The following is a 26,013-nucleotide window of genomic DNA, read 5'->3' as shown; positions in this document are numbered from 1 at the left end:
AACTCGGCACCTGCTGTGGTTGCCTGGTCACTAGCGCGATGTTTAAGGAATGTCGCCAGGTTTGCTCGTGTGGCAGCTCCCAGAAACGGCATTATTCCAAAGCAGGACGTGTCTGTCCCCGCATGTTGGCACCGACTCTGCCCGTGTCCTGTACCAGTGTGACAGGGCGGGCATAGCAGTCACCGAGCGTGCCTTCATCCCCAGGAGGCTGAGGAGTGCCATTCAGTGGTGAAAGGCATTCCAGCCCATCTCAAAACCTGATAAATGAGGACCGCCAAGGCAGAAAAATCCTTTCAATACATTGATGAGCTAGATACAAAATGGGGTTTTCAGCAGCCAAGAGCATATGGTCAACATTATTCTTAAATATTTTTGGGAAGCATACAGGATCCCAACTTGTTTTTGAAGGAACAGTTTATACACGTACACATCACATGTGCCCGAGGAGACCCTGCCTTTGTCACACTTATTCTTGGTTTTGCACCTTGGACAAGAGGCCAGGATCTCTTCAGGATTGTGTGCCATGTGAACAGGGGTTTTATGAATCCTGTTGCCTTGTTTAAGATCTGATTTTCAAAAACATATTATGAAGTAATTATGAGTGACTTGATTTGGCACTACATTTCCTCTGACTGGCCAGCCATTTTTATGGATGTACCTTCTCTTTCCTGAGTGATGCAGAGTGAATGAGCTGGAAAAAGGGTAGAAGGACGAGTCAGATAGCATGGCTACAGGAATGGTCATGAGTGATAGCATCTAGCATGTGCTTGAGATTGATAGGATTCAGCTACGCTTGCTGGAGCAAAGCCAGGGAGCTTCCAAAAGCTGCACAAAGCAGCCTGTCAGAGAGTTTCTACCCCAATCCAAACTGATGTGTAAGCCTTTTCTAGCATGTTACTGAATATTATGTGTTGGATAAACACAGTTTGTTCTACTGGTTGTGTCTTCTATAGTCTTTGTACCTCTCTCATTTCTCTCTAGGTCTTCTCTAATTTTGGGGGAAGCCTTGGTGGTAAACAGCGTGTGCTTAGCCCAATAGGAAAAAAAGGAAAATAAGTTTGTTGGAAAAGCTTGGCAACTAATAATATTTGCAGCCATGTGACAGTGTAGAGCTTTGTCCTGATAGCAGTTAGTCTCTTGGGATCTTATTCATGATTAAATGCCATTTCCCCTCTGCAGCAGGGCAGTAAAAACCAAGATTACATGGACGTGGTGGCATCCACCAGTACAGCAGTCAGCAGGAAGAGGGAAATGGGAGAGGAGCAAAGAGATACCCCTCTATCCTCTCTCTCCAGGAGCACCATAAGCAGGTGAAGCACATGGACATGGCTCTGACAGACTCTAGTCTTGGGCTGTGGTGTGCACCTGTGCATGGAAGAAAAACTCTCTAACAGAATCACTGGAATTAATTTTATAAAATAGATTATTGGCCTTTAGTTTCACAGATAATATTAGATAATATTACCTACACTTATACAGACAACAAACATTCTCTAAGTAAAAAGTACTAAGTAGAATTTATCCCCTTAAAATAAGGTCTCATGTACTGTAAGAGAGTGGGCTGGTTTAATTAAATTAATGTCCTACTGCTAAACCACTATACAGACTGCTTTAACCTATCTTTGTCAACAAGCTGCAAGTCCTTTGAGGTCTGCAAATACAAAATAATCTGGCAGAGGCAAGAAGTAAAAACTGTTTGCATTTACACAGAATGAGGAATTTGCTTTGGACAGACAGACCAATTTTTGGAGATTTGTGTTGAATTGATGCATTTTGTTAGCTATTCATTGATGTAAGCTTCTTCCCTTTCTTCTGCTATTAGATTCTTGATAGCTTAAGTACTTTCTCCAATCATACAGTTATTTTCACAATAATAGTCCACAGTAGAAAATGTCGCGTGGGTGTTGCAAATTGCTCAGTCTTGTTCCTTATCTCCAGCAGCCAGCTTTGTGATCCTCAACAGTGTATTTAATCTCTTGGTGCCTGCCTTTTCCTCTGTATTCCAGGGAAAATGTCATCCTGCTGATAATGCAGGAAGGTGTTGGACCTCAGAAGAGGACAGGCAGGAGTTCAGAGGCACAGCTGAGACCTGAACCTTCTCCTCCTTTCTCTCAGTTTAGTTTAGATAAACTTAAAGGAAAACTTTATTAAGCAGATGAGGAAGAAACTTTTTGTGACACTGCAAGCACCGTGCCTCTTCCAAATGAGAGCCCAATGTCACAGCCTTTTTTAGGCAAAGTTTTCACTAAAGAGAACAAATGCTTTGTATTCAGGATCCCAGATGTGCCAGGCTGACAGGGCTATTTTCAGACAATGGCAAGATCTATGAAATGTTTCCATTTATAGTTTCAGGAAGCGTACTCAGCATCTACTCTAAACTAATCTTTTAAATTCCCTCCATAGGGTCTGTAAGTGGGCTCCTTTAGAAAGCAATTCATCCTGGGTGTATTCGACAACTGTCTGGAGTGGGATGAAATACACCAGCAAATCCCATCCCACCTGCTGAAATTTTGTGCTGTATAACTGAAAAATCACACACATTTTCCACAGAAATTTTATTTATATGTGATTTGCCTGAAAACATCCTCAAGAATTATGTTTTATTGGAAGGAAATTTGTATGGAAGAGATTGTGAATGACAAATACTCTCTCAGCTCTTTAGTGTTCTGGAGGTTTATTTAACAGGAGTATGTGCATTCCAGTGCATGTTTACCTCAGGCCCTCTGACAGACACTTTCTGATGTACAGTCAGGCAATTCTTCCAATGCAAGACCTGCAGGAAGGGTGTCTCCTGTTAATACAATTCTTGTTTGAATCCAAGATATAAAACACCACATCCCAGGGCTTCCAGTTATCTGACTAATAGCATAGTAACTGATTGTGGCCAGCTTAGAGCCAGGAGCCAACGTTTTTCTAAAATAATCAAAGTATTCAAAGTTTAACAGATGGTTGACATAGATGTTTATCTAAAGGGTACATGATCCTGAGGTATAAGGACAGAGTAAAATTGTTTGCCATTAAAGTTATCTAAACTGTGTGCTGTAAACAATTTATTCAGTCACACTGAACAATTATTCCTGTTCCCAAATTATGCATGAGCAGCTCCCTGCTGACACTTTGTGTGTTCATTATTTGAAATTGCTCAGTGAACAGTTTCTATGAACTGCTTGTGATTTTTCTGGGACTTGATAGAAGGGCCTGCTATGCTTGCTCTAGCTCTACCTAAATCACATGATTCCCCCCAAAAAACAGGAGAGCTGATATAAAACAGGTTGGATTTCCTAAAGCAGAGCCATGGCACACTTGTCACTGCCCTGCCAGGACAGCTTGCTAATGGCATTGGGGAACAATGGGAGCCTGTCCCAGGGGGTTTACTCCTTTCTGCCTTTCTGCAAGTAGAGGAATACCAAATATGGAGTCTGACCACATTGCCTGGAACTCAAATAGTTATCGACACTTTGCTCTCTGTTAACGTGAGGCAAAATTGGAAGACAAGTTGGAGCCATGCTTTTGCATTGCATCTGTCCCCTCCCTGGGGGACAGCCCATTTTTAGGGGTCCCCACTACAGCAGATTTGGCAGCACTGGGTGAGCTGGCTGTGATTTTTCTGTTCCTTTTTTGGACAACTTCCACGCACAAATAAAGTTCAAAACAATCATGGAGAGAAGTCTGCACTAATCCTGAAGTGAATGCAATTCAGCTGCAGCTCTCAACATTGTCTCTGCAGAGATCCTTATGAATTTGTGTGAGTCTGTGTCTGTATAGACCAAAAGAACCACAGATATTGTCAGAGTACAAATGTATGCATGCTTTTGGGTGTTGGTACAGTGACAATTAATATTTTGCTACAGCGTTGATCCTTTTTTAGCTGTGCATTTTAATATCTACTGTGGCTGGTTTTGAGAAGCAAAGGCTAGGATTGAACCTTCAGGGTCTTGCATATTTGTATCACTATCAACCATTTTCTAGGAATTTTAGAAATTATTGATAAGGACTTAGAATTTTACATAAAGATATGAAAAAGAACTAAATAACAAGTGTTTAACATCTCTAGACAGACATAACTAAAAAAAAATAAAATAAAAAACCTAACATAAAAACTTAAGGAACAATGACAAAAGAGAAGTAGGGGGAGGCTGAACATGAGTGTAAGAAATTACTTTAACAAGTGACAGAGAAAGCATAGATGATTTGATAGTGAAGATAGTACACAGTGAGGGGAAAGAAAAGAGAACCATATTAGCTCAGAAGAACTTTGAAATGGAAAGAGATAACTTGTTTAAATTTAATAAACTGTGCATATTGTAAAGGACTATCAACTGCTCCTTGCTACCCTGATCTTTAAGAGTAAAGGCAAACACAGATTTCTTTTTTAAAATATATTTTCTTCTAATTCCAGTGAATAAATAAGACCAGTCTGCTGAATGATGTTTATTATAATTCTTCGTTCTGTAAAGAAAAAATCAACTAACAAAACCCTATTATATAGGGTAAAAAGCAGGGATACAGACTGCAATATACATACATATATATGTGATTATTGCTTTTGCATGTAGCTGAAGTACATAGATCACTGTAAAAAGCACTTTTGGAACTAAATGGCAATCAATATAGTTAACAAAAAGATACTAACAGTTTGTAAAATTAAAACCAATGTAAAAATATTTTATGTAGCAGTATTTCCTGTATTTTTTCTATGAGTACTTACTCATTAATTCTTTAAATAATGAACATATTCCCTGTAAGAACACTGTATTTTTAAAAAGCTGTAATTAAACAATAAAATGGAGACCCAGTGATAAATAGAGCAGAGTGCTGGATATCTGACTGTTTTTAAGAAGCACTTCATTCCCCTCACTAGTGAGATCTGCTTGAAAGTATAATTTGAGAGGACTCAAATTTTCTGTAAATGAAAACAGGACAGTTTTGCTTCATATTCAAAATAAGTACTCAGGATATTTTCTCTCTTAGTAAAATGGAATAGCTAATACAAGTGGATTCCATAAAAGCTTTAAAGATTTCAGTGTGAGAGAGTGAGATGACCAAAGCACAGCAGGGAGGAATTCCTGCACAACAGCTGTTCTGTAGGAACTGCTGGTACCCGACTGCTGGCAGATGTGAACTGGCTTGCCTCACTTTTGTTATGGATTAAGCTGTGTTTTATTCACTCAGTGTGAGAGAGCACATATGAGAAGATACAGGTTCATATCTAATGTCTTTTATACTCATCCCAAATCTTACCTGCCACTATCCCACCCCTATCCTACAGCTGGATTCAGGAAGTTCAAGTGCAGCATTGGGTATCTGGGTTGTCCTGCACTCATCCTAAAACCCACACAGGGAAATATTAAAGAGATGTGTGTGCTTCATCCCCACTGAGCCCACACTCCTGCAGGCTGCTTGGGATCATCCCACAGAATCCCTGCCTGGGGGCAGGAACCTGCTCCCCTCCTTTCACTGACCTGAGATGCTTTGATGCTTGCCTGAGGGGCAGTTTCTGTAAAGGGGATGGTGCTGCCCACTTCTATACAGTTACATGGCTAAAACATTTATCCATTAGATGGGATTTTTGTCTCAGTGTCTTTCTTGGGCGAATCTCCCTTTTACTCCCAGAAAATTATTATATCCCCCAGATTTAGACAAGTTTAGGTGGAGAGTCACTAGTGGATACAATGAAAAATATGGGATTCACTGCTGAAATAGTTTATTTATCACCATTAGTTGTTTATCACCATTATTTTATTGCAGTTGATTATTTATATGACTTTGATGTCTTAGTTCTTGGTCATCTTTTATCACCATTTGTCTTCAAAACTCCACTCAGGTAGTGACATAGTCCTGTTCCTACAATACACCACTGATCCCTCAAATTAGGAACTGCAGTTCAACTGAAAACTTAAAAAATACTGCCTGTGAATCCACAGCAGAAGAATAACTGCTATAAAATCCCTCTGCTCTCACAAGGTTTTGGGAAAGTCCCAATTTTTTTCCCCCACTCCGGAGCAAGGTTTAACAATATTTGTACCTTGCAGAAAGATGGTTTGGGTCCAAATTCTTTGCTGGCCAAACCCTCTGCCATATGACCCTCTAGGAGGGCATTGCCAGTCATGGTTTGGGACACAACCCCAAAAATCCAGAGCTGAGTGATGACATGCTTGTGCTGCCTTTCTCCTACACACTCCTGCTGATGAAGCTCCACCTACATGGTTTGATTCATCACCATGAGGTGGCTTCATTTACATGTCAAGTTCAATACATCTTTTCATTCCCACAGAAGCAGAAATACAGCAAGTTGAAACTGATGGGATAAAAAAGTCTAAAAGAAAGGAAAGTTAATCTGAATTAGACAGAAAGAAAGGGTGTTTTTCCTTACAAGCCCTGAACTTATTATATTTTAATGAATATTAATATAAATAAGGTAAGCATTTTCAACAGGGATTAACAAATCAGTATAATATGGTATTTATTTTGTTGTATAGTTAAAAAAAATCTGTTATGCAGTAACAGCTAGGGAGGAAAAATATGCATTTAATTATTACAGGAATAGAAAGAAAAATATTACTCTGATCATGTCTGAATTCAGCAAACAGATACTAATTTTTTCTTTCCTATTCAAATAGTTTTCTTCTATATAAAGAGCTGCAGATTTGTTTCACTTTCAACACATGGTTTGCTATATCAGCTCATATGAGCAACACAATATTGTGTTTTAATACTTCATGTACACTGAAACCAAATATATCTTATATTTATCACTCACAATAAGCAAAATCTGTAGAGCACTTTTTTCCTGAAAATGTAGCAACAACATATTTTTTAATTACTACAAGCATATGTCTTTTTTGTGGTATGGAAAATCTGTGCAATATCATCCAAGCATGTATTCAGCTTCCCCAGTTTAATCCTAGGAGAGCTCATATCTCTATGTGTGTAATTTGCTTTGTTGCAAGGAAAATAGTTCCTGAAAACAGATCCTGGATGGCCCCTCCTCAGCCACAAAGCACAGCCTCTGTTATCACAGGCAGCTGAATAAAAGAACCTGTTTCTTTAAGCACTTTAAATTTGCCTTGCATAGTGTATTAGCTACAACAGTACATTGGGCTGTATCCTCTGGTTATTCCATAGTTTCTGTAGCTTTGAGTGTAGTTGCATGATGGAACCTGTTACCTGTACTTCCACTATTAGTAGTTAAAATACTACACAATGAAAGAATTGCAGGGTCAGTCCCATGCTCCTTAGTAGGCAAGACTTGCTTTGAAGCTCTAACTACATATTGTTGCACTCAAAACTAATTTGTCCGAAGTCCAATTTGAAATAAACTTCTCTTGGATACAATTTGTATGAAATATTTTTGTCTCTTCCTCTACTCCTCCCCCTCTGTTTTGGACTGTCCTAGGCCATAGTTTCTTACCTGATACAAATTTGAACCCTTCTGCAGGCTGTGAGGGCAATTCCAACATGATGTCCACATAATTACAAAAATTTATAAAAATCAACTGATGAATGACCACATCATGTGCACAAATATGAATGACCACATCATCACGTGCACAGGTTCTGCCACTCTTACCTATAGCAGCATATAAATGTAGACATAATTCCACAAAAGGTCATGAAACTGGTAAAAATGTAAAATGTGAGTAAAGGGGAATCACTGCAGGATCAAGAAAAGGACTCACTGATAGCAGCAGGGACTCAAGCATCCACTTGTTTAAACCAATTATGAAGGAATCTGGTCATGTCACTAAGTTATTTCTGAGCTGTAACACGGGCATAAATTGGATGATGCTCAAGTCAGAACTTCATCTAGCTCCAAATGTTTATTAAGCTATAAATAATCATAGAATCATAGAATGGTCTGGGTTGGAAGGGACCTTTAAAGGCCATCTTGCCCAATCCCCTTGAATAAGTGAGGATATCTTCAAATAGATCAAGTTGCCGAGAGCTCCATCCAATTTGAAGGTTTCCAAGGACCAGGCATCCACCATCTCTCTGGACAACCTTTTTCAGTGTTTCATCACACTCAAAATAATAATAAAGTTCCTCCTTATATCTAAATATATCCTTAAATATTTTAATGAATTTAAAGCCATTACCCCTTGTCCTATCACAAGAGGCTCTGCTATAAAAAGTCTGTCCTCATCTTTCTTGCAGGCCCCTTTAAGTACTGAAAGGCAGCAATAAAATGTCACCTGGAGGCTTCTCTTCTCCAGGCTGAGCAACCCCAACTCTCTAATGACTGGGTGTTTATGATCTCACAAAACTTGTCTAATTTCACTGTCATCATCCTGAGCATGTCTTCATTTAGGGAGATTATACAGCCCTCCCAAAACACTACTTTATGAGTCGCATTCCAGAGCATATTTCACTGTATGTTTTAGAAGTACTGTCAGGATTAAAATAAAAACAGAGGTAGAGAGAACTTCTGTCTTGCTTCCAGCCCTTTTGTGTGTACTTATATTATTGTAGACATCTATTTTACAGCTGATTTTTCCAGCTCAAATGTTCTGCTAGTCATGTCTCAAACAGATACCGGAAAACTAGAAACAATTTTTAAAAAATGACTCAAAGCCCAGAAAGCACAGTAGCAACACCTAAACAAGATTAGCTAAGAGTGTGTTCAGATATTGACTCAGACACGTCCTGGTAGAGATTTCTGACAGTAACCAAATGCAGCAGAGAAAAGCATCACAGAAGATTGTGTTTGGAAAGTGTGTGACAGAAACCAAGGCATACAACAGTCACAAAAAACAAAAAATTATCAAAGTATGTCATGAAGCACCCATCATTCCCCAGTATCTTTCTAAGCAGTATGCTACAGCTTAAATAGAATACATAAGCTTGACATAGAAACTGGGTGAGTAAGACTCCTTTGTCTTATTTTAATTTGAAGATAAGCTAATTAACTTCAGCAGGGTCAGAATTTAGTAAAGACAACTTTTCTTTAATAAATAGGTCAAACTGAAATATCCAAGAAAACCAAGGAGAACACTAATAAATTATTTCTATTACACCTAAGTCTAGAATAGGATCTCTTTTATGCATTTAAAATATTTTTATGTTTGTAGACTGTTACACAGATGTACATCCTTACAGCATGCTGCCAACCTCTGGCACTTTGTGCCTTAGTTATCATCTGAAGAGGTCATTTAGAGCCATCAGTGAACTGTTTGCATTTTTTCCAATTCTCTTTCGGCCAAGACAATGTAGCTCTGTGTCTCAGGGACTTCATGCATTAAACAGTACAAACAGAATACATTGCCTGGAAGGGTTATGAGAATGATTTGGGGATTATCACATTGCATTCTGGGGTATTTACGTCTGGCTGGTTTTCCTCTCAGAGGAAGCAACATAAAGCTAAAAGCAAAACTTGTGCAATCTTATCTGCTCTACACTAAATGTCCTTCAAACAGTACACTAAATGTCCTTCAAACAGGTTGTGTTTCACGTCACTCCTAACAGCTTTTTTATACATACAGCATGATTATCCTCCAAGTGTAAGATTGTATCATCATTTTAAGTCCTCCAGAAACAACTCACAACATCTGAACTTACATGTATACCCACACATAGAGAAGCACACAGGGGTCATCCTATCAAACAAGCCAGCAATTTTAAAATATTAAAATTATTATCTACTTCCAGACATATCAAGCAGCAATCCATTCTCATAAAATAGTAATGCTTCTTACTTTTTGATTACTGGCAGGCATCAGGCAGAGCAGCAGGAAGGTGAGTTAGCAAAGACATTTGGACACTTTTCTTCAAAGGCACAGTGACCCCGAGGGTCGGAACGAACTCTCTCCTACTGAAGTGCAATCTGAGGCTCCCTTATGTCATTAAACCACCACAGAATTAGGGAGAGAACATCTTTTGAATCAAGAGTTTCATAGGCACAGAAAAGTGACTCTGGAAGCTAAACAAGAATGTGTCAGTTAAAAATTGTATTTATTGCTGCAGCTGTTTTAGTTTCTTCCCGACAAACACAGTTAAAAGGAATATTATAAAACAAACTCCAATGGTTTGGCAGTAGATTGATTAACATTATTTATTGTACATGTCACAAAGGGCACACACTGCAGAATCCCAGGTCCTATAGCATCACATTCCATCAGAAATGCTACACAACATTTCCCTAAGCTGTGTTTGCAGCAGTCACAGCTCTTGCATTTTTCTAATGCCAGCAATGACGCTTATGTTTGTTTTCACGTATTACCTCTTAAGGACAGTCAGAGAGAAACTAATTACTCATGGGACACAATTTGTTGTTTTGTTTGGGTTTTTAACCATCTTGCTGTGCATTTCAAAATCTTTCATTTCTTTAAGAAATAAATTCAATGCAATCATTCCTTGGTCTTTTTTTGTGCAACATTATTAATGTAAATTGAGAGAATGTTCACATGGCATAAAAAAGAACATTATAAACCAGTTGCTATGTTTTGAAGACAACTTGGTTGTTTTCATTGACTATTCTGACCATACTTCATTGTGACAAAATTTTTTTAGGAAAATATAATTACAATGGGCTTGCATTAAAAAAACAACAAACCAACAACAAAACAACAACAAAAAAAAAACAACCAACAGAGGCCATCACAATTGCAATAAGACCTCATACTGTTATGATTTGTTCTACTCCAAAACAAAAGAGATGAAGGAGTATCAACAGAAAGTAAACATATTGCACAGACAGTCAAAATGCAGTTGGATGGGGAGAACCCAACTCACGCTCATGCCAGTGCTCCCAGAAGTGACTGAGGAGGAGGAAGAGTGCAACTTTGTCCACTGGTCTGTGGGCAGAGCTGGGGGTTCCGTTCTCACCCCAGCATCGGGAGATCCTGCGCTTTTTGGTTCAACATTCGAGGTCCTGTCTAGCCGACATCTTTTAGGTTAGGGTGAGGGTTAAAAACGGTCTTAGCAGATATTAGATTCTCTTCCTCACATCTAGTCATCACTTTCATTTGTCAATTTTGTGTTGGCTCATTTTTAGGGGTTTTTGGCTAGGTTTGGTGAGGGGCTTCTCTCGTTGCATGCTGGCTCTGATTTCATTTCCATGCTAACTCCGAGTCACCTCCTCTTCACCTTCCGGATGCCATCCTCCAGGAAGCAGCAGGATGCCACGCGACAAAAGGGGGAATTCTTAACCATCAACGACAGGTAGTTAATGAAAACGACAGGTGGTTACAATAACAAACGCTTAGAACTCCACCCCGGCAGCAACTAGCCCAACCTGTGAACTCTGCAACCTTTTAAAAAAATGGGCAGCTTTTCTACTTATAACAGTTAATGGCACTTGTCAGTCAAATTTGGCTTCGTCTGCTTCTGTCCCTCTGCCCCGCCAGCTCCCGTTTCCCTCCGGCGCGGTGAGGAGTGCCTGGGGCAGGGGCTGTCCCTGCCTAGGAGGGGGCGAGGAAGGAGCCGCAGTTGGCGGGCGCGGCGGGCGGGCGGCGGGGCGAGCCCCGCTGCAGGCGGTGCGGGCGCGGCGGCGGCAGCACCGGGGGCGGCTCCGGCAGCGCCACGTGGTAGAAGTTGGGCAGGCGGATGTCGTACCTGAAGCCCTGGCCCACGTGCACCCGGTCGTTGAGCGCGTACAGCTTCTCGGCGATGTCGCTCCCGATCAGGATGGAGAAGAGGCGGGAGATGAAGCGGTGCTTGGCGAACAGCAGGTAGAGCTTCTTTCTCCTCCAGGCCACGTACCGACAGTCTGTCTCTGCTGTGAGTGTTACCTGGAGAAGAGAGAATTGAACAGCCAGGTGACAAGGCAGTGCTGCTGCCCTTGCTCAGAAGGCACCCCCCTCTCCCAGCAGAACCTGTCTACTGCAATTAGAGACTTTTAACCGAGCCAGAGAGCTCTGGGAGGTTAAATCAGTCTTAGAGGTCTCTTCCAACCTCATTATTCTGTGATTCTGTGTGGGAAGTTACTGTATGCAAAACACAAATGAGAAAGGTGACTGGCTATGGACTAAGTGATCACATCTAGTTAACCTCAGTGACAATAAGTCTGTGCCCATATGGCATCCCGTGTTCAGTGCCACATGGATGCCCCTGGTTCACCCCTGCATTCCCTGCTCCACTCTTGGCAGCCTCAGCTGAAAAGGCAGGTCTAAAGAAAGCTCTCCACAAATGCCATTTGTTCTCGTGACAGCAGACATCAGATCCAGCAGGGACGGGAGCCAGCGTGTCAGGCGAGTGACAGCAGTGCAGGGACACCGCAGCTGACACCGTGTCCTGTGCTGTGACCCGTGCCAAGCTGTGGCCCAGGCAAGTCCTCCCCTGGCTCATCTCCCACTGGGAAACCTTCAGCACCAGCTTCTTCCCACCCTGAGGAACCCTGGCTTCTCAGGGCTGAATATCAGCGCAGCAGAGAATGCCAACAGAGCCTACCTCCCAGATTAACCTCCCAGACTGGCTTTTAGAAAACCCCTGTTTGTTGTAACAAGGCACAAACAGCAAAACCAGTCCAACAGATAAAGAGGACTTCCCAAACCCCTTAACTTTTACCTGGAAAATTCCCTCTTCTGTGGGCCTCAGTGAATCCCATTCAGGAGAGTCCAGAAATTGAAGAGGAAAAATATAATGCAGAAACTCCCCATCAACTGTCACTCTGATCCTACCAAGATAAGATGTGTTAATTTGTTAGCACTACCTGTACACCAGCAATGACTACCACAAGATTCTGCTATTTCTACTATCTGAGGAATTTAAATATAGCTTTGAAAGCATGAAAAATCAATCAATGGCCAATTATAATTATCCTAATTATATTTTTGAACCCAACTTGCTCAGGCCAGTTGAAAGACAACAGAAGACAACCATGCAACTGAAAGGGAAATCTTTCCAGGCCTTTTTCAAACCACATTATTCTCTCTGCCATTAAAAGGCCACCATGCACTGAAGAGGTGAAAGACCAATGCCCATTACAGCATTTACCTGCTTCTCCTGCAAACCATGGGATTTCCTTATAGTTTTGGCAAATACTCATTTTAGAGAGAACAAAGTGGAAAAATTGGGAGTGGGAAGCAGGAATGCCCATGGCATGTGTTAGGTAGGCCTCTCTCTATGTTTAACATGAATTACATGGCCACAGGACCATGTCTGGAGCCAGAACAGCCTGGCATTGTGGGATCTCTGTGTAAATGCTGTGGCCTTCTGAAGATGCCAAAGACCTTCCTTTCCTTGCTACTTTTAAAATAGCAAATAAATTTGAAGGCACACAAGCAGCTCTGTACCCCATGGTGAAGGGCAGCAGGAACTCTGGGAGATCCCTAACTGGCTGGGCATGTAGAAGGATGGATACCTCTCGTTTGGTGAGACCAAAAGCAACTTCCATGAGGTACTTCCTGGAGAGCTCCCAAGAACTCTGTGAGCCAGGGTTCTGGAAAACTGCCCACAATCCATATTGTTCACTGCAGGTAGTCCTAAATCAGCTGAGTGTCAAGCTGTCCACAGGTTCCATGCAGCAAAAAGCACCCACCCATCAAGGTGTCCCACCAAGGACAGTCCGTGTCCATCACCTCTGGGTGTCCCACCTGCTCTTGGGGCGGTCTGGGACTGCACCAGCTTTGCATACAGTACAAAAGCTGGTGTTTCCCTCCAGAACAGCATCAGCAAGGCTGCCAGAAGCCTGTCCTGGAAACAGGGAGTACAAACAGGTGGATTTGCTGCCTCAGGTGGATTTGCTGCCTCTAACACAGGCCACAGTATACAGTAACTGTAGACCCAGGTCTGCAAGTCTTGATAAGGCTCAGCTACATCCTCTTGTAATGAAAGGGCACTTTTAAGTCTTTGTCTCTTCCTTATCAATACCCTTCTCCCACTCCCTTGAAAGCAACTGAATGCAATCTATATCAAAGTCAAGATCTCTATTAAACAGTTTATCTCAGTTTTGTAACTAACTTTTTGTCCCATTTCACATGATACTAGTAAAGAAAAATAGGCCAGATGCTGTGCTCATCAGCTATGCAGTAGATAGACAGAAAGACATAACCTGAACACTGAAAATCCACATTTATTCCCTTTATCTGCCTAACCTGTTAAATTATATGACACAGCAGCCTGAAAAAAATCTTTTCTTTATGTTATTTCAGATTCTGTGCTTTGTGTTTTTATGCTAGTACTATCGTAGACAAGTGTATTTAACCTATTAATATTTATATTACTTGCATTAATATTTAATCTGTTGTACTGGAAAATAAACAAACAATACACAAACCAGGCTTTTTCCTTTTTTTTCTTTCATTTTCAATAAGGAGAGGAAAATAAAGATATTTGCAGAAAACCTGAACAAAGCAATACCAACCTGCCTGACACAAGCAAGGACAGTTTGTCAATAGGTGTTTTGCCCTGCATGGCATAACAATGCTCCTTCTCCAGGGTAACCACTTCTGCATCACAGCACAGGACAATCTTCCTGTACACAGTCAAGGAAATCCCCAGAGGCTGGAAGAGAGCACTGTAGAGTTCCTGGAATTCCCTGTCAAAGGCAACACTCCGCACCTGGTAGGTAACATAAACGAACTGGACGAAGCAGATGGCGAACAGTACAAAGTTCCAGGAGAATATATCAGCAGCACACACATCCAGCCAAGCCCAAACAGAAGAGCAGAGAAAGCCCAGTCCAAGCAAGCTGAAGACGTAGAGAAGCCCAAAGAATCCACTTCCACCCATGAAGCCCACGACAAAGAAAATACTGGCTAGGTGGTAGATAGATCCCTCTGCCTCTTGCTTCCAGCTGGTACATGTAGGATGTGCATATATCAGACTTTCCCAAAAACTTGCATTTTCTCCCATGGCTGGAATAGTTTTTTTGATTCAGCTGAATCTTGAAATCTTTTATTTATGAGATGCTACTAGTTTTGGTTTTCCTTTGGTTTTCCATTCTTGCAAACTGTACTCAGTGATCACATAACGTCAGGGTCTCTTGGTAGTAAAGTTGCACTTAGGGTTTCCAGCAACGAAGAAGCTAAAGTTCTGAGTGCTGTTTCTCATCACTTCATGCATTGTTTTGACTTTGGTCATGTCATCTGTAGCTTCATCTGATCTGGACAAGTGAAGAAGAGATGAATTACTTATAAAATTATTTTCATCAATTAAATTTTATCAAAGTTTTATTGCCTAAACCACAGACTGCATTACAATCCAATTACTCTTGAAGCTCTGTGATTCCAGGATCAAACTTTAATATTCACTCAGCTGAAGATCATGTTTTCTTTATCTGTGATCTGAGCAGCAATCACTGAACTGCTGCTGAATCCATGTAAAGCTGTGTGTTGCATTCACAACATCCTGTGACAAGTTTTGCACAGCCTCACTGCTGACAAGGATTTGTTGGTCCAGCCCCTGCTCCCTGAGAGCCTTTTAAATGTCCTACCCAGCTCTTTAACAAGAAGAGACAGTGAACTCTTCTTCCTTGTTCACCTCCTCCATTGGTCAAATCATTCTCATTAATGGGTTGAGCATTCTCTCAAATCTCTGCTCTCTGTCCCTGGGGACAGCAAACTCCATCCCCAAACCCACAAGGGAAACCCAAGTGTCACAGGGTCTTTTCTGCTCCAAGGATAACAGGCAAAAAAGCCTGTAATATATAGGGAAGACAGCAAGGCCTAAAGGCATCCTGATACAGATTATGCTTTTAGAACATGAAGTAAGTAGTCCTGCAAAATATGACTCCAGGGACATTTACAAAGCAATTTTACAACATTCAAAGTTCTACATCATAGAATTTCATGCCATGGGCCACATAATTTTATTGTTCAACAGTCTAAAATGTGAAACATGGTATTCATTTTCGTATGGTGATGTATTCCTAAGAGTTTTCAAAGGAAAACACAGAACCAAGAAGTATGAAAGAAACTCCAAAATAAATCTAAAAACAAAAAATCAAAACTAGCTTTCCATATCTGTCTTTTAAAAGAAAAATACATACCTCAGTGTGAGATTATACACGGTAGAAATTGCAAAACCAGAATATATTAGTGGTGTAATCAGTATTGAATCCTTCCCAAGCCTTACTGTCTGGTTCTTTTCCTGGCAGAATGGCAAGGAAACTAAGAACTATCTTGTTATCAAAATTATCAGATTCTCTAGAATATCAAAGTAGTTTGGTTTTTTTCCCCTCACAAGAGCCACAGAAGTCAATACTCTAAAAGCACTGCTGTTGCACTGAGGCATGCAGCATCATTCATCAGGGCTTTCAGTGGTGCTTCTTTTACAGTGACAGCTCTAAGAAATTAATAAAGAAAATTTGTATCATATTTCCTAGCCACCACAGCATTACTTCTTTGAAGTTTATTCAAACCCCAACATTAATTCTATGAGTGAATAACACTGGTGCCAAATAGAGACATAAAATCCCACACAACTGAGCAGCAGAGCTCAGAAGAACAAGTTAGGAGGAGACTCTCCCTCTCTGAGAGTGGTGATAGGAAAGTCACTGGCCCATAAAAATACCAGAGCTAAAGAGCACAGAATCTCTCCAAATTACAATGCTCAAAATCCTCCTGTAAGCATAAAAATCAGCATTAGAAGAATAAGGTAGTTTACAACTAAAACCTTTGCCATTTGTTTCTTTATCCAGATACTCTCCTCTGGTACAGGATTCCCCTGAGATGTTGGATTTGTCCCTTGGAGACTGGGAGATGGAAGGTGCATGAGTTATAAAGAAGTTACCTAGGTATGGTAAGGTCATGAGGAATTTTAAGTGGTGCTTCTGTGATCATGGGGTAAGATTTTTGAGTCAAAAGAAAATAAAACTGGAACATGCAGTTCCCAGACCTTGTGTTCTGAATCCACTCAGCATTTCCATTACACAGTCAGAAATCAGTGGCAGAAGTTTTTTTGTTTCACTGATTGTTTGTTTAAAACAGAATCACTGATAATAGTGATTTTGGATTATTGCTAATACTTCTACTCTCCTGCCAACATTTTGCTCTAAGCAGTTTTACTGAAGACTCTAATTTCTAAAAGAATACAGTAAAAATCAGTGTTTTGAAGGGAGCCATGACTGAGGAGTTACATTGGAAACTGTATGAATGCCACAAACAAAACCATGGTGGAGCAGTAATTTGCTTTACATTACAAGCATCTTTTCATTGTGTAATGTCACACAATACAATAATGTGACATAACACAATAGTAATTTCACAGAATGTATGCACAATTTTTAATTCACTTATTCCTTTCTCAGTCTGCCCACACTACAGCTCACAGCATTTCTGTAAAGCATTTATTCATGGCAAGATGGGCCAAAATAATTTGGAAAGAACAGCGTACCACTAGGACACGGATATAGGCTCATCACACACAAAAACAAAGTCCTGAGAAAACTGTTCTGCATTTGTTCATTTTCAGAATTGGACCTATCTTCCAAAACAACTGTGTGGAAAATTCCCACTGATTCAATTAGTTCTACACAATGAGAACTTTTACTGTGCTGCAGCATCTCCCAGACTGGAGAGGGCATCTCTCCTTCCAGGCAAAAGGAAGGGCAAAGGAGGGAGGCCAAAGCACAGCCTTACCAACTCAACACTCTCCTGAGCTACACAAGGTGTGCAGGAAAAACCAAACCCTCTGGAAATATTGACAAAACCCACTCCTAAATGGGACTCATTCCTCAGAGTTATGCTGAAGAGCAGGCATGCTTGCAGGCAGAAAGAGAGAATGCAGCTCTTCTCAAATAAGAAATTATTCTAATGTTTGGGAGCTAAAAGTCATTGGCAGTTGTAAATAGAGCAGGGACAATAACAGGTATAAGTTTAGTAAAATTTCCAGTTTTGAAGGGTATTTAGTGCCTAGATGAGGCTTTTCACATTTTTTCTTTATAGTTCCTGCAAGTCCAAAATTTGAACTCTTGAAGGTTTCAGAACAGACACGCTAATTAAGCCATTCATCTACTGTAAGTGAGGTTGTGGGTGAGAAATATCCCCCAAACCAAAAAACCAAGCAGCTGTGATACCAACTGAGTCATCCTGCACAGCAGACATCATCACATTTGTGAGCACCTGGAGGGGACACCATCCTGTCACTGAGGTGCTTTGGCCTCCTGCTTTGTTGGACGTCCTGCTTCGATTGCCCTGGCTGTGCTGAACGGCTCTTGCTACAAGTTCATCTGGTGGTGATCATCCAGCAAGAAGGAAACTGCATTTAAAACACGAGTCTTGGCTGCTAAAGCTGCTAAAACTGTGATTTGCCAAGCAAACACTGAGCACTTTCTGCACCATGCCCTGCCCATGGGGAAGGAGCAGCGTGCACAGCACATCCCTGCCATGATCACAGTGGCACACATTGACATCTGCAGGCTGCCAAAACCTGAGCTTCATGCACGATGAGTCCTCCAGCTGGGGAAGGAGATGTGCCCTGCCAACACAGCCTGAATTACTGACATGCTTCAGAGTGTCCTGCCCCACCACATCCCACCTTCTCCAGCAGGAGCAGATGAAGTGATGTGAAAAATCAGCGCAGGCTAGAGGTGTGAGTAATGTACACTGGCATGGACTTCTTTAAAACAAGCAGCAGTGCTGAGAGGACTGAGTTGCTATCAGAAAGTGGTGAAATCACAGAGTTTGCGGGAGTTTCAAAGCAGAAAACGAAGTATTTCCCTTATATGCTACCAAATAAATACCTGCTGGCAACCTAAAATTTCATATAAACAGTACATTGAACCAGTCAAAACAGAAAGAGTTTGCATTGTACAAATGCACATTACAACCTTTCCCCCTCCTCAACTGGGTGTTTCCCCCCTACACTGCAGTGTTCACACAAAGAATTACCTATTATTATGTACCTTTTTAATTTGCTTGAGAACCATGTGCTTTACCCCATTTTTGTCACTGATGATTCAAATTCAACTCTGAGAAGCTCTGAGTGTTAGTTACTGTGTCTGGATCACAATAATTCCTGCAAAAAAGAAACCCTAAAAGCCCTGAGGCCATCAGCAGTTCTCTCATTGATCTTTTTTAATTAAGTCAAAAGTAAAGCGATTCAGAGTTTGAATAGTCCATTCTTCAGTTGCCTTATCCCAAGTACCCTGAAAGAAAGCCCTCAGCACTTTCACACTGTATACATGAGCTGGGAGTCACAGCCTGGCTCAACATTCCAGCAACTCCACCGGGGCCAAGGCAGTCCCTCCAGCCAGGGGGGTCCTCCTGGCCCAGACATCCCCACTTCCACAGGGATGAGCTCTGGGCACCCTCTCTAGGCTCACAAATTACATGTGGTCTAACAAATTTAGATTATAAAAAAAATTGCTCCTTAATTTCATCAAGTAGTTTCACACGCAATGTAAAGGCAAATGACAATTGAGATACCTCTTCCTTCCACTGCCCTACATCCCTGGAATCCTCTCTGTGGCCCCTACTGACACCCATCACTGCCAATCCCTGTTTGTGCTGCATACTTTCCCCAAACTACTTTCCTCCTGCAGTGGGGCCGGACACCCCAGGGGCCAAGAGAGCCAAACTCTTAATTGCTCTGCAGCATCTAACTCAGGGCACAGAAGAGCTCTGCATCTAGAGAAACCTAAGGCTGTGTGCCTCCAGGCAAGCATGGGCAGGTACACCTGCTATTTTCAGTGATCCACTGTCCCTGGACACTTCAGGCTGAGAACATGCATGCAGCAATCAGGGCAGCAACTAACACAAGCTACATTACCTTAAACTTCTTGAGACTGTATCCTAGAGAAAGCTGTAATTACAATACTTGTAAGGTTTCACCAACAAAATGCAGCCTGCAGGAAGGTGGCAGGAAGGTGAGGAAGAAAAGGACTGCCCAATCTAAAACACAACAGTATCAAGACAACCAGTCACTATAAAACTAGAAATATTCAGATTTCAAAGACAAACAAGCATACATAGCAAAGGTAATTAATTAGTAGGATGGCTTTAAAGATTCCTTTGCTAGGAATTAAAGAAGTTAAGATGCTCTCTGGTCCCTAAAATAAGTCTGGGTATACTATTAAAAAGATTATTTACTACAATTCTATTTTTTATGCCACAGGAAATCACATTAGATGATCGCAGCAATGTTTCCTGGACTTTTGTCTTGAGTTACTTGATATAAAAAAGTTATTTATACCTAGAAAGTTTTGGAGCTGGTCTTCCCAGAGAAATCCAGAAGCCTATCTCAGATACCAACTAAGAGCTACTTTAGACAACAGAAACCACTGAAGACAGGTGTATCTCTGAAATTATTCCTCCTGTAGACATTATAGATGAAATCTTCATCTGTGCGGAGCCAGCATTCCCTTCCTGTGAATGGTTTTCAAAGAAAGGGATGTGAATGCTTTACCCTGGAGCCTGTCTGCAACCCAAGCAACCAAGCCTCAGCACCCCACTCCCTGGGTGAGCATCCTCATGAGTAAGAGCCTGAAAGGGAGATGTGGGACTTCAGGAGGCTCTTCAAAATGCAGTTTATTACATCCAAAAGGTTACAGCAGTCTAAGGTCATGGGTGACAGAGCCTGTGCCCACAGCTGTCAGCTCCAGCTGCAGGCAGGCCTGGAGACCCTTTTGGTTACAAATCATTATACACTTTTCTTTGCTGAGCATCTTAATACAGAAGAACCAATCTGTACCTTAACTTTAATCTATAGCCTATCATAAGTGCTATAATTGCCATATTCATGTTTCTATTCTCCAATCACTAAAAGTTAGTACATTGTAGTTTAAGCTAAAAGTTGTTTTTCAGTTTTCTTGCAGTGGAAAATTTTGAAACCTGTTTTCTACTTGCAACATCGGCAGGCTTGTTTGCCTGTGCTTTCTGCTTGGTAAAAAATTATTCTGTTTGAGGTGGGTTTATCCTTTGCTCTAAGTCACAAAAACCCCTTCTAACTAACATACCCTTTCCCTTCTTGGTTATCCAGTAAGACTGGCTTAGCAATTATTTTCTTCTATATCAAAACTTGCTTTCATTTCTATTCCTTCTTCAGATTCTACATTCAAAAAACTTTCTGCCAAGCATACATATTTGTGAGACTTTCTTGTCAAATTTTCATCCTTCCCAACACTCATGGCAGAGTGAAGAGAGACTGCAGTGCAGTTCTGTGTCCCTCCTGCACAACACCACAGCTGCAACAAGGGCAGCAAGTGACCCACCCACACACGTCACAATGAGTCACTGGGAGCAGGCTCAGGGCAGGAGAGAAGATGGATTGGCACTCCCTTGGTTGGGGCACGCATCCCGTGTGCCATTCATGTCCCATCTGCCTCACCCACAGGATCAGGCTCTGACAGAGGCTGTCACATGGAAGTGAAGTGTCTCAGGCCTTAGGAAGAGCAGTCAGACCACACTCTGCCCAGCCCTTCCAGCCTGCCTGGCTGCAATTCCCAAACTGGACCTGCCACATGAGATCATCCATGTGATGTGATACCCCCCAGACAGTAATCCTTCCTTCTGGGAATGCTCAGAGCTGCAAAACAGGCAGCTGGGGCATGTGCAGCCAGCAGAGGTGCTTCACTGCCTTCAGGGCAGCTCTGAGACACGACCAGCAGCCATGCAGGACTTCCCAGGTCTCAGAGTCTCTGCTGCTCAGAGTGACTTTGAGATATGTACAAGCCTCTTTTTCCCAGCCCAGCAGTTGATGGAGGAGTCAGGATTTTTCTGTTCTTGTTCTCAAGGTTGTTTATTATTTCTTATCTACAACATCCTTTCTCTGACCCACCGCAGGTCTGTCTGGCAGGTCAGGTTGAGGCACACTGCCTGCCTCAGAGGCAGTGGTGTGTTTTTATACTAAAAACTACGTGTACATTATTTACCATAACTTCCCAATACCTATCACCTATGTTAGACAGTGAGTTTCTACTCTAAACCAATCTAAAAATGCCAACATCACCCAGAAGATGGAGGCTAGGAAGAAGAAGGAAAAAGGACAAGGCACACCCAAATTCCTCCATCTTGGGAAGCCCCATTCTAAAAACCTCAAAAATCTATTTTTCACCCCATGACAAACTAACTGTTATTCTACTTAAACTTTCTTGAGTTGTATTTCTTCACATAAAGGTTGGCAATTGTTTTTTCCAAGGGCTAAATCAAAGGCACAGGGGTCTCGGGCTCCATGCCAAGGTCTCTGAGCCCCCAGGGCAGCCAGAGGGATTTCCTGGGTTCCCACCCAGGGCCAAAGCCCTGCCATGGTCAGGCAGAATTCAGGCTACCATGCTTCAGGCTGTCCAACCAAGCAGCCCCTTCAGCTGCTGCCCAGCCCTGCAGACACCCCAATGCCACCTCTGCACTGAGGTCAGCACTCCACACACAGACCCCACCAAACGGCACCAGGACAGAGACTGCTTGTGCTCCTCACCCAGCTGGGCCTGTCTCCATCTCCCTGGTGCTGCAGATGCAGAGCTGCTGTCTCCAAAGCTCAGTTCTTCAACAGGAGATGTTTCATTGGACTTTCCACTCACTGAGCTTGTTTGGGTGCAGCTGGGAAGGCCTGATTCTGCCTACAATTTGCTTAAATTCCTACTAATCATTCATTCTAGGAAGTGGAAAAAAGCTAGGCAGAGGGAGGCCTTGAGACAAGAAGAAACTCCACAATAATAGAGAAAGAACAGTCTGAGGCTCATTAGGAGCACTGCATACAGTGAAACTGGTATTATTTAATCTTTAATTATTTAGAGATCAGCTAACTATACACAACTTCCAGTACTTCAACAATTCCTCATTTATCACTGTAAAATACACAATGCAACTCTCTGTGGTTGCAAGCCAATGTTGAAGATGCTGTCTATTTTATAACCTATACAGTGTCTGAAATGAAAAATAAAATACATCTTTCTTTCAATTTGAATCAGAATTAATGAACCATAAGTAGATGTGGTACTCCCACCAAATTAAGAAGTAGAATCTCCTCTCTCATTTTTTAAGCCCTTTTGCTCCTAGAATACAGACTGGCAATCAGACTTTTTTTTTAAGATCACCAGCACTTGAATAAATTTGAGCAAGGCTCTTGAATATTGAATGGCATTACCAAAAAACAATGGTGGTTGTCTGTTTTCTGGTGTTTCAGAAAACAGACACAAAAGAAAGTACAAGTTCAAGCTTCTCTTCAGTTCAACTTTTAAATTAATAGTGGAGAGAGCAGCCACAAGGCACATTTCACAAGTGCTTTAAAAGTGGGTTAATGAACTGCAGCTGAACTCTGCAGAATTCCGCTCAGATGAGTTTGTGTGGTGCAGGAGTGCCTTTCACTGGGAATGTATTCCCATGAAACCAACCACCTGGCATGGACTTCATTTCCCAAAGAAGAGGCTTGGCTCACCACCCCATACCTGCACGTACAGCTGGCATACGGGGATGTGCCACGAGCCCAAACACACAAACACAGGTTGTCTGTCATCATCTGGAGACTCTGACCAGAGCTCTCCTTTGCAAAGTAGGGCAACACACTCAAAGGACAAAATAAAATCTCCTCTCTGAAGAGCCCACACACTTAATAAAAAGATCAAATGTACCTTCAGTTAATACTTTTCTTGAATCCTTAATAAACTATCTGTTTTCAACTTGTGTCATAAGAGCTTTAAGATGTCTGTGAAGGCAAAGTTTTTGTCAAGAACCGCAACTGGCCACAGTTACCATTTGCTTGTTTCACTAGAGGACTTGCACTGTACTTACTATTTTGCAGGCAAGACATTTCTTTAAACCTTGACATTTTTAGCCACTTTATTATTTGGCACCACACAGAATTTTGTGGAAAGCCTGAACAGGACCAGTTCTGCAGAAGTGGAAACAATCACTTGTTTTGCTGTGGTCAATGAAGACATTTAAACTTGTATGTGTACAATCATATTCCCATCAAACAACAAAGTTAGCAAGAAGCCCTAGTTCTGGAACCCAGGTTTCATCAATGACATCTCTGTAACACTATCAGTGATTCAGTCTTACAATAGATCTGCTACATAAAATATTTGCCCATAAAGTGATTGACAGTCTAAAGGTACACAAAGATTTATAGAACAGATGAAAAATATGTGATGAAATATTAGAGTTTGGAAGAATATGTTTGGCAAAAAGAAACTGTAGTTTGGGGAAGGGAAGTGCTTTGTGTCGCTCGTTCTATCTTCAGAAAGGAGCAACTGCAAATGCGATTTCAGGGTTCATCTGCTCTTACCATTAATTGATGGAGAGAGAGAAGACTCAAATAACGCCAGGCTACGAGGCAAAGCCCCAGCCGCAGGAAGAAATCCCCGGATCCCGAGGTGGTTGTGTGACAAGTAGAGATACTCCTGAGCCAGCTCTTCTGTCAATGAGCGTCAGCACCCGGGCACAATCAGAAACCCGGCTGTCCTACGGGACAAACCCTGACCTGGGACACAGAGAAGGATCCCACTGCAGAGCGAGCCCCGGCGAGGAGCAGCGCTGGGCAGCGAGCCCCCTCCTCTCCAGAGGGGACAGAGCTCTCCAACTTCAGCCAGGGCTGGCTCGGGAGCTCCGGTTACCCCCGCCGGGAGGGAGGGCTTCCCTCCCGGGACAGTGACCCCTGGTAACCCTGCTCGAATCCCGGGACGGGCGGGCAGCCCTCCCGGCACCGCCGCTCAGCCGCCGCCCCTGCCCCGGCGCGGCCGTCCCGGAGCGCGGCGGTGCCTGAGGCGCCCCCGGCTCCGCTCGGCCCCGCCGGCCCCGGCAGCGCGAGCGGCGCTCCGAGCGCTGCCGGGCTGGACAGCGCCGGCGGGGGGCGGGCGGAGGCAGCGCCGAGGCTTCTGCCCGCCCCGGCTCGGTCCGGCTCGGCCCCCGCCCTGCCCTCACCGCTTACCTGCCCCGCGCTCCGGGAAAGTTTCCGGGCAGCCCGGACGGGACGGGCTGGGGCTGCTGCCCGTCGCCGCCGGCGACTCCGCGTCCCGCGGCGGGCACGGAGCCGCGGCTGTGACTAAAATAGGCAGAGGAGCCGCGGGAGCTGCGGGCGGCGCCAGCGGGGCCGGCACCGAGCGGCCGCAGCGCGCAGGCGCCTCCGCCGGGCCCGGGGTTGAGGGCGCGGGGCAGCCCCGGGAGCGCCCCGGGAGAGCCGAGGGAATGCTCCGGGGGAGCCTCAGGAGAGCTCCGGGGGATCCTCGGGGAGCGGGGCCGGGCCGGGGCAGCCGCGGCGGCGGGAACTGCCGCCCGTCCCGCACACCCTCTCCTGAGGCGGCGGCCGCGCTCCCCGGCCCAGCCCCGCTCTCCGGGGTTCCCGCGCCGCCGGTGGCACCGAAGCTGTTGTGGGGGGTACGGGAGAGGCCGGGGCAGCCGGCGGCGGGGAGCCCTCGGGGACGGCAGAACCTTGAACTTGGGCCCCTTAAAACCCGCTGCGGGCGCAGCCCAGGTGCCGGGATGGACGGGCAGGGAACACCTGCCGCTCCTGGCGCGGCTGTCTGGGGTTAAACTGTCTGCAACTCGGGTTTGGAATAAAGGAAATTACAGTTCTCTTCTCTTTCACCTACTCACCCCAGCAAGGTGTTTCTTCAGAAGGGAGAAGGACGCCTTCAGGGTCGCCTTCATCACCAGGCTGGCGCACCGTTCATGCCCGGTTTTCATTTACTTCGTTTCGGGGGCAGCGAATGCCTCCCCAGGAACACAGAGGTGTCACTGCATGAGCCTTTCAGTGAGCTGGCTGCGCACTTGTTCTGGTCACTACTTTGTGTCTCGGGGAGAGAGAGTTTATTGACGGGGGAGGAGGAGGAGGCAGATTTACAAGTTGTTAAGACAGAAAAACCCACAGCCTATTAAATGCGCAATTCCTGTTACTACAGAAGCTATTTGTCAGGAACTGGAGCATAAGCAATAACATGTTCTAAGTAGTAACGGTGGAGAAGCCCGGGTGTGTGGCCAGCTCTGAAGTCCCAGGGCAGGCTAGCACGCTCATCATGCAGCAGGGTGATGCAGGGCAGGGCACTGGGAGCATCTTCTCCAGGAGTCAAAAGACAGAGCAACCTGTCCTGCTCTAGGTAAAAACACTTCTGAGAACTTGCTTTCCCGAGGAGGTTCTTTATTTTCAAAGATTTTTTATCTCCATGTTTGCCAGGGAAGATGATACATACATTTTTGAAATAAT

General features: G+C 43.3%; 1 protein-coding gene across 6 annotated transcripts; it reads right to left on the bottom strand.

The window, feature by feature from the left end:
• Positions 1–4,418: 4,418 nt before the first annotated feature.
• POPDC3 (popeye domain cAMP effector 3) lies at positions 4,419–25,574 on the bottom strand. Of its 6 annotated transcripts, none has more exons than XM_074536556.1 (5): positions 24,742–24,877; positions 14,300–15,040; positions 12,502–12,610; positions 11,551–11,726; positions 4,419–11,139 (listed from the first exon to the last, which is right to left on the bottom strand). In XM_074536556.1, exons 2-5 carry the CDS (start codon positions 14,788–14,790, stop codon positions 11,079–11,081), a joined length of 837 nt encoding a protein of 278 aa, XP_074392657.1. In that variant the 5' UTR covers positions 14,791–15,040; positions 24,742–24,877; the 3' UTR covers positions 4,419–11,078. The 6 variants fall into 6 exon arrangements, with proteins under 6 accessions (XP_074392657.1, XP_074392656.1, XP_074392654.1 ...); XM_074536555.1 differs by adding an exon at positions 19,648–19,769 and having other exon boundaries at positions 4,419–11,726; positions 24,742–24,867; XM_074536553.1 differs by adding an exon at positions 24,100–24,294 and having other exon boundaries at positions 4,419–11,726; positions 24,742–24,852.
• Positions 25,575–26,013: the final 439 nt, after the last annotated feature.

This window comes from Zonotrichia albicollis, chromosome 3 (assembly GCF_047830755.1).
Source record: "Zonotrichia albicollis isolate bZonAlb1 chromosome 3, bZonAlb1.hap1, whole genome shotgun sequence".
Taxonomy (NCBI): Eukaryota; Metazoa; Chordata; class Aves; order Passeriformes; family Passerellidae; genus Zonotrichia; species Zonotrichia albicollis.
Note: the sequence above shows the minus strand (reverse complement) of the source record. Positions and strands in the feature narration are given on the sequence as shown.

What these genes read in the sequence shown, in the direction of transcription:
- POPDC3 (XM_026796935.2), bottom strand. Translation starts at nt 14,790, where the DNA reads ATGGGAGAAAATGCAAGTTTTTGGGAAAGTCTGATATATGCACATCCT. An exon ending in TCCTTGCTTGTGTCAGGCAG is followed by an intron (nt 12,611 to 14,299) that starts GTTGGTATTGCT and finishes TTATCTTGGTAG; the next exon opens with GATCAGAGTGACAGTTGATG. An exon ending in CAGAAGAGGGAATTTTCCAG is followed by an intron (nt 11,727 to 12,501) that starts GTAAAAGTTAAG and finishes TCTCTTCTCCAG; the next exon opens with GTAACACTCACAGCAGAGAC.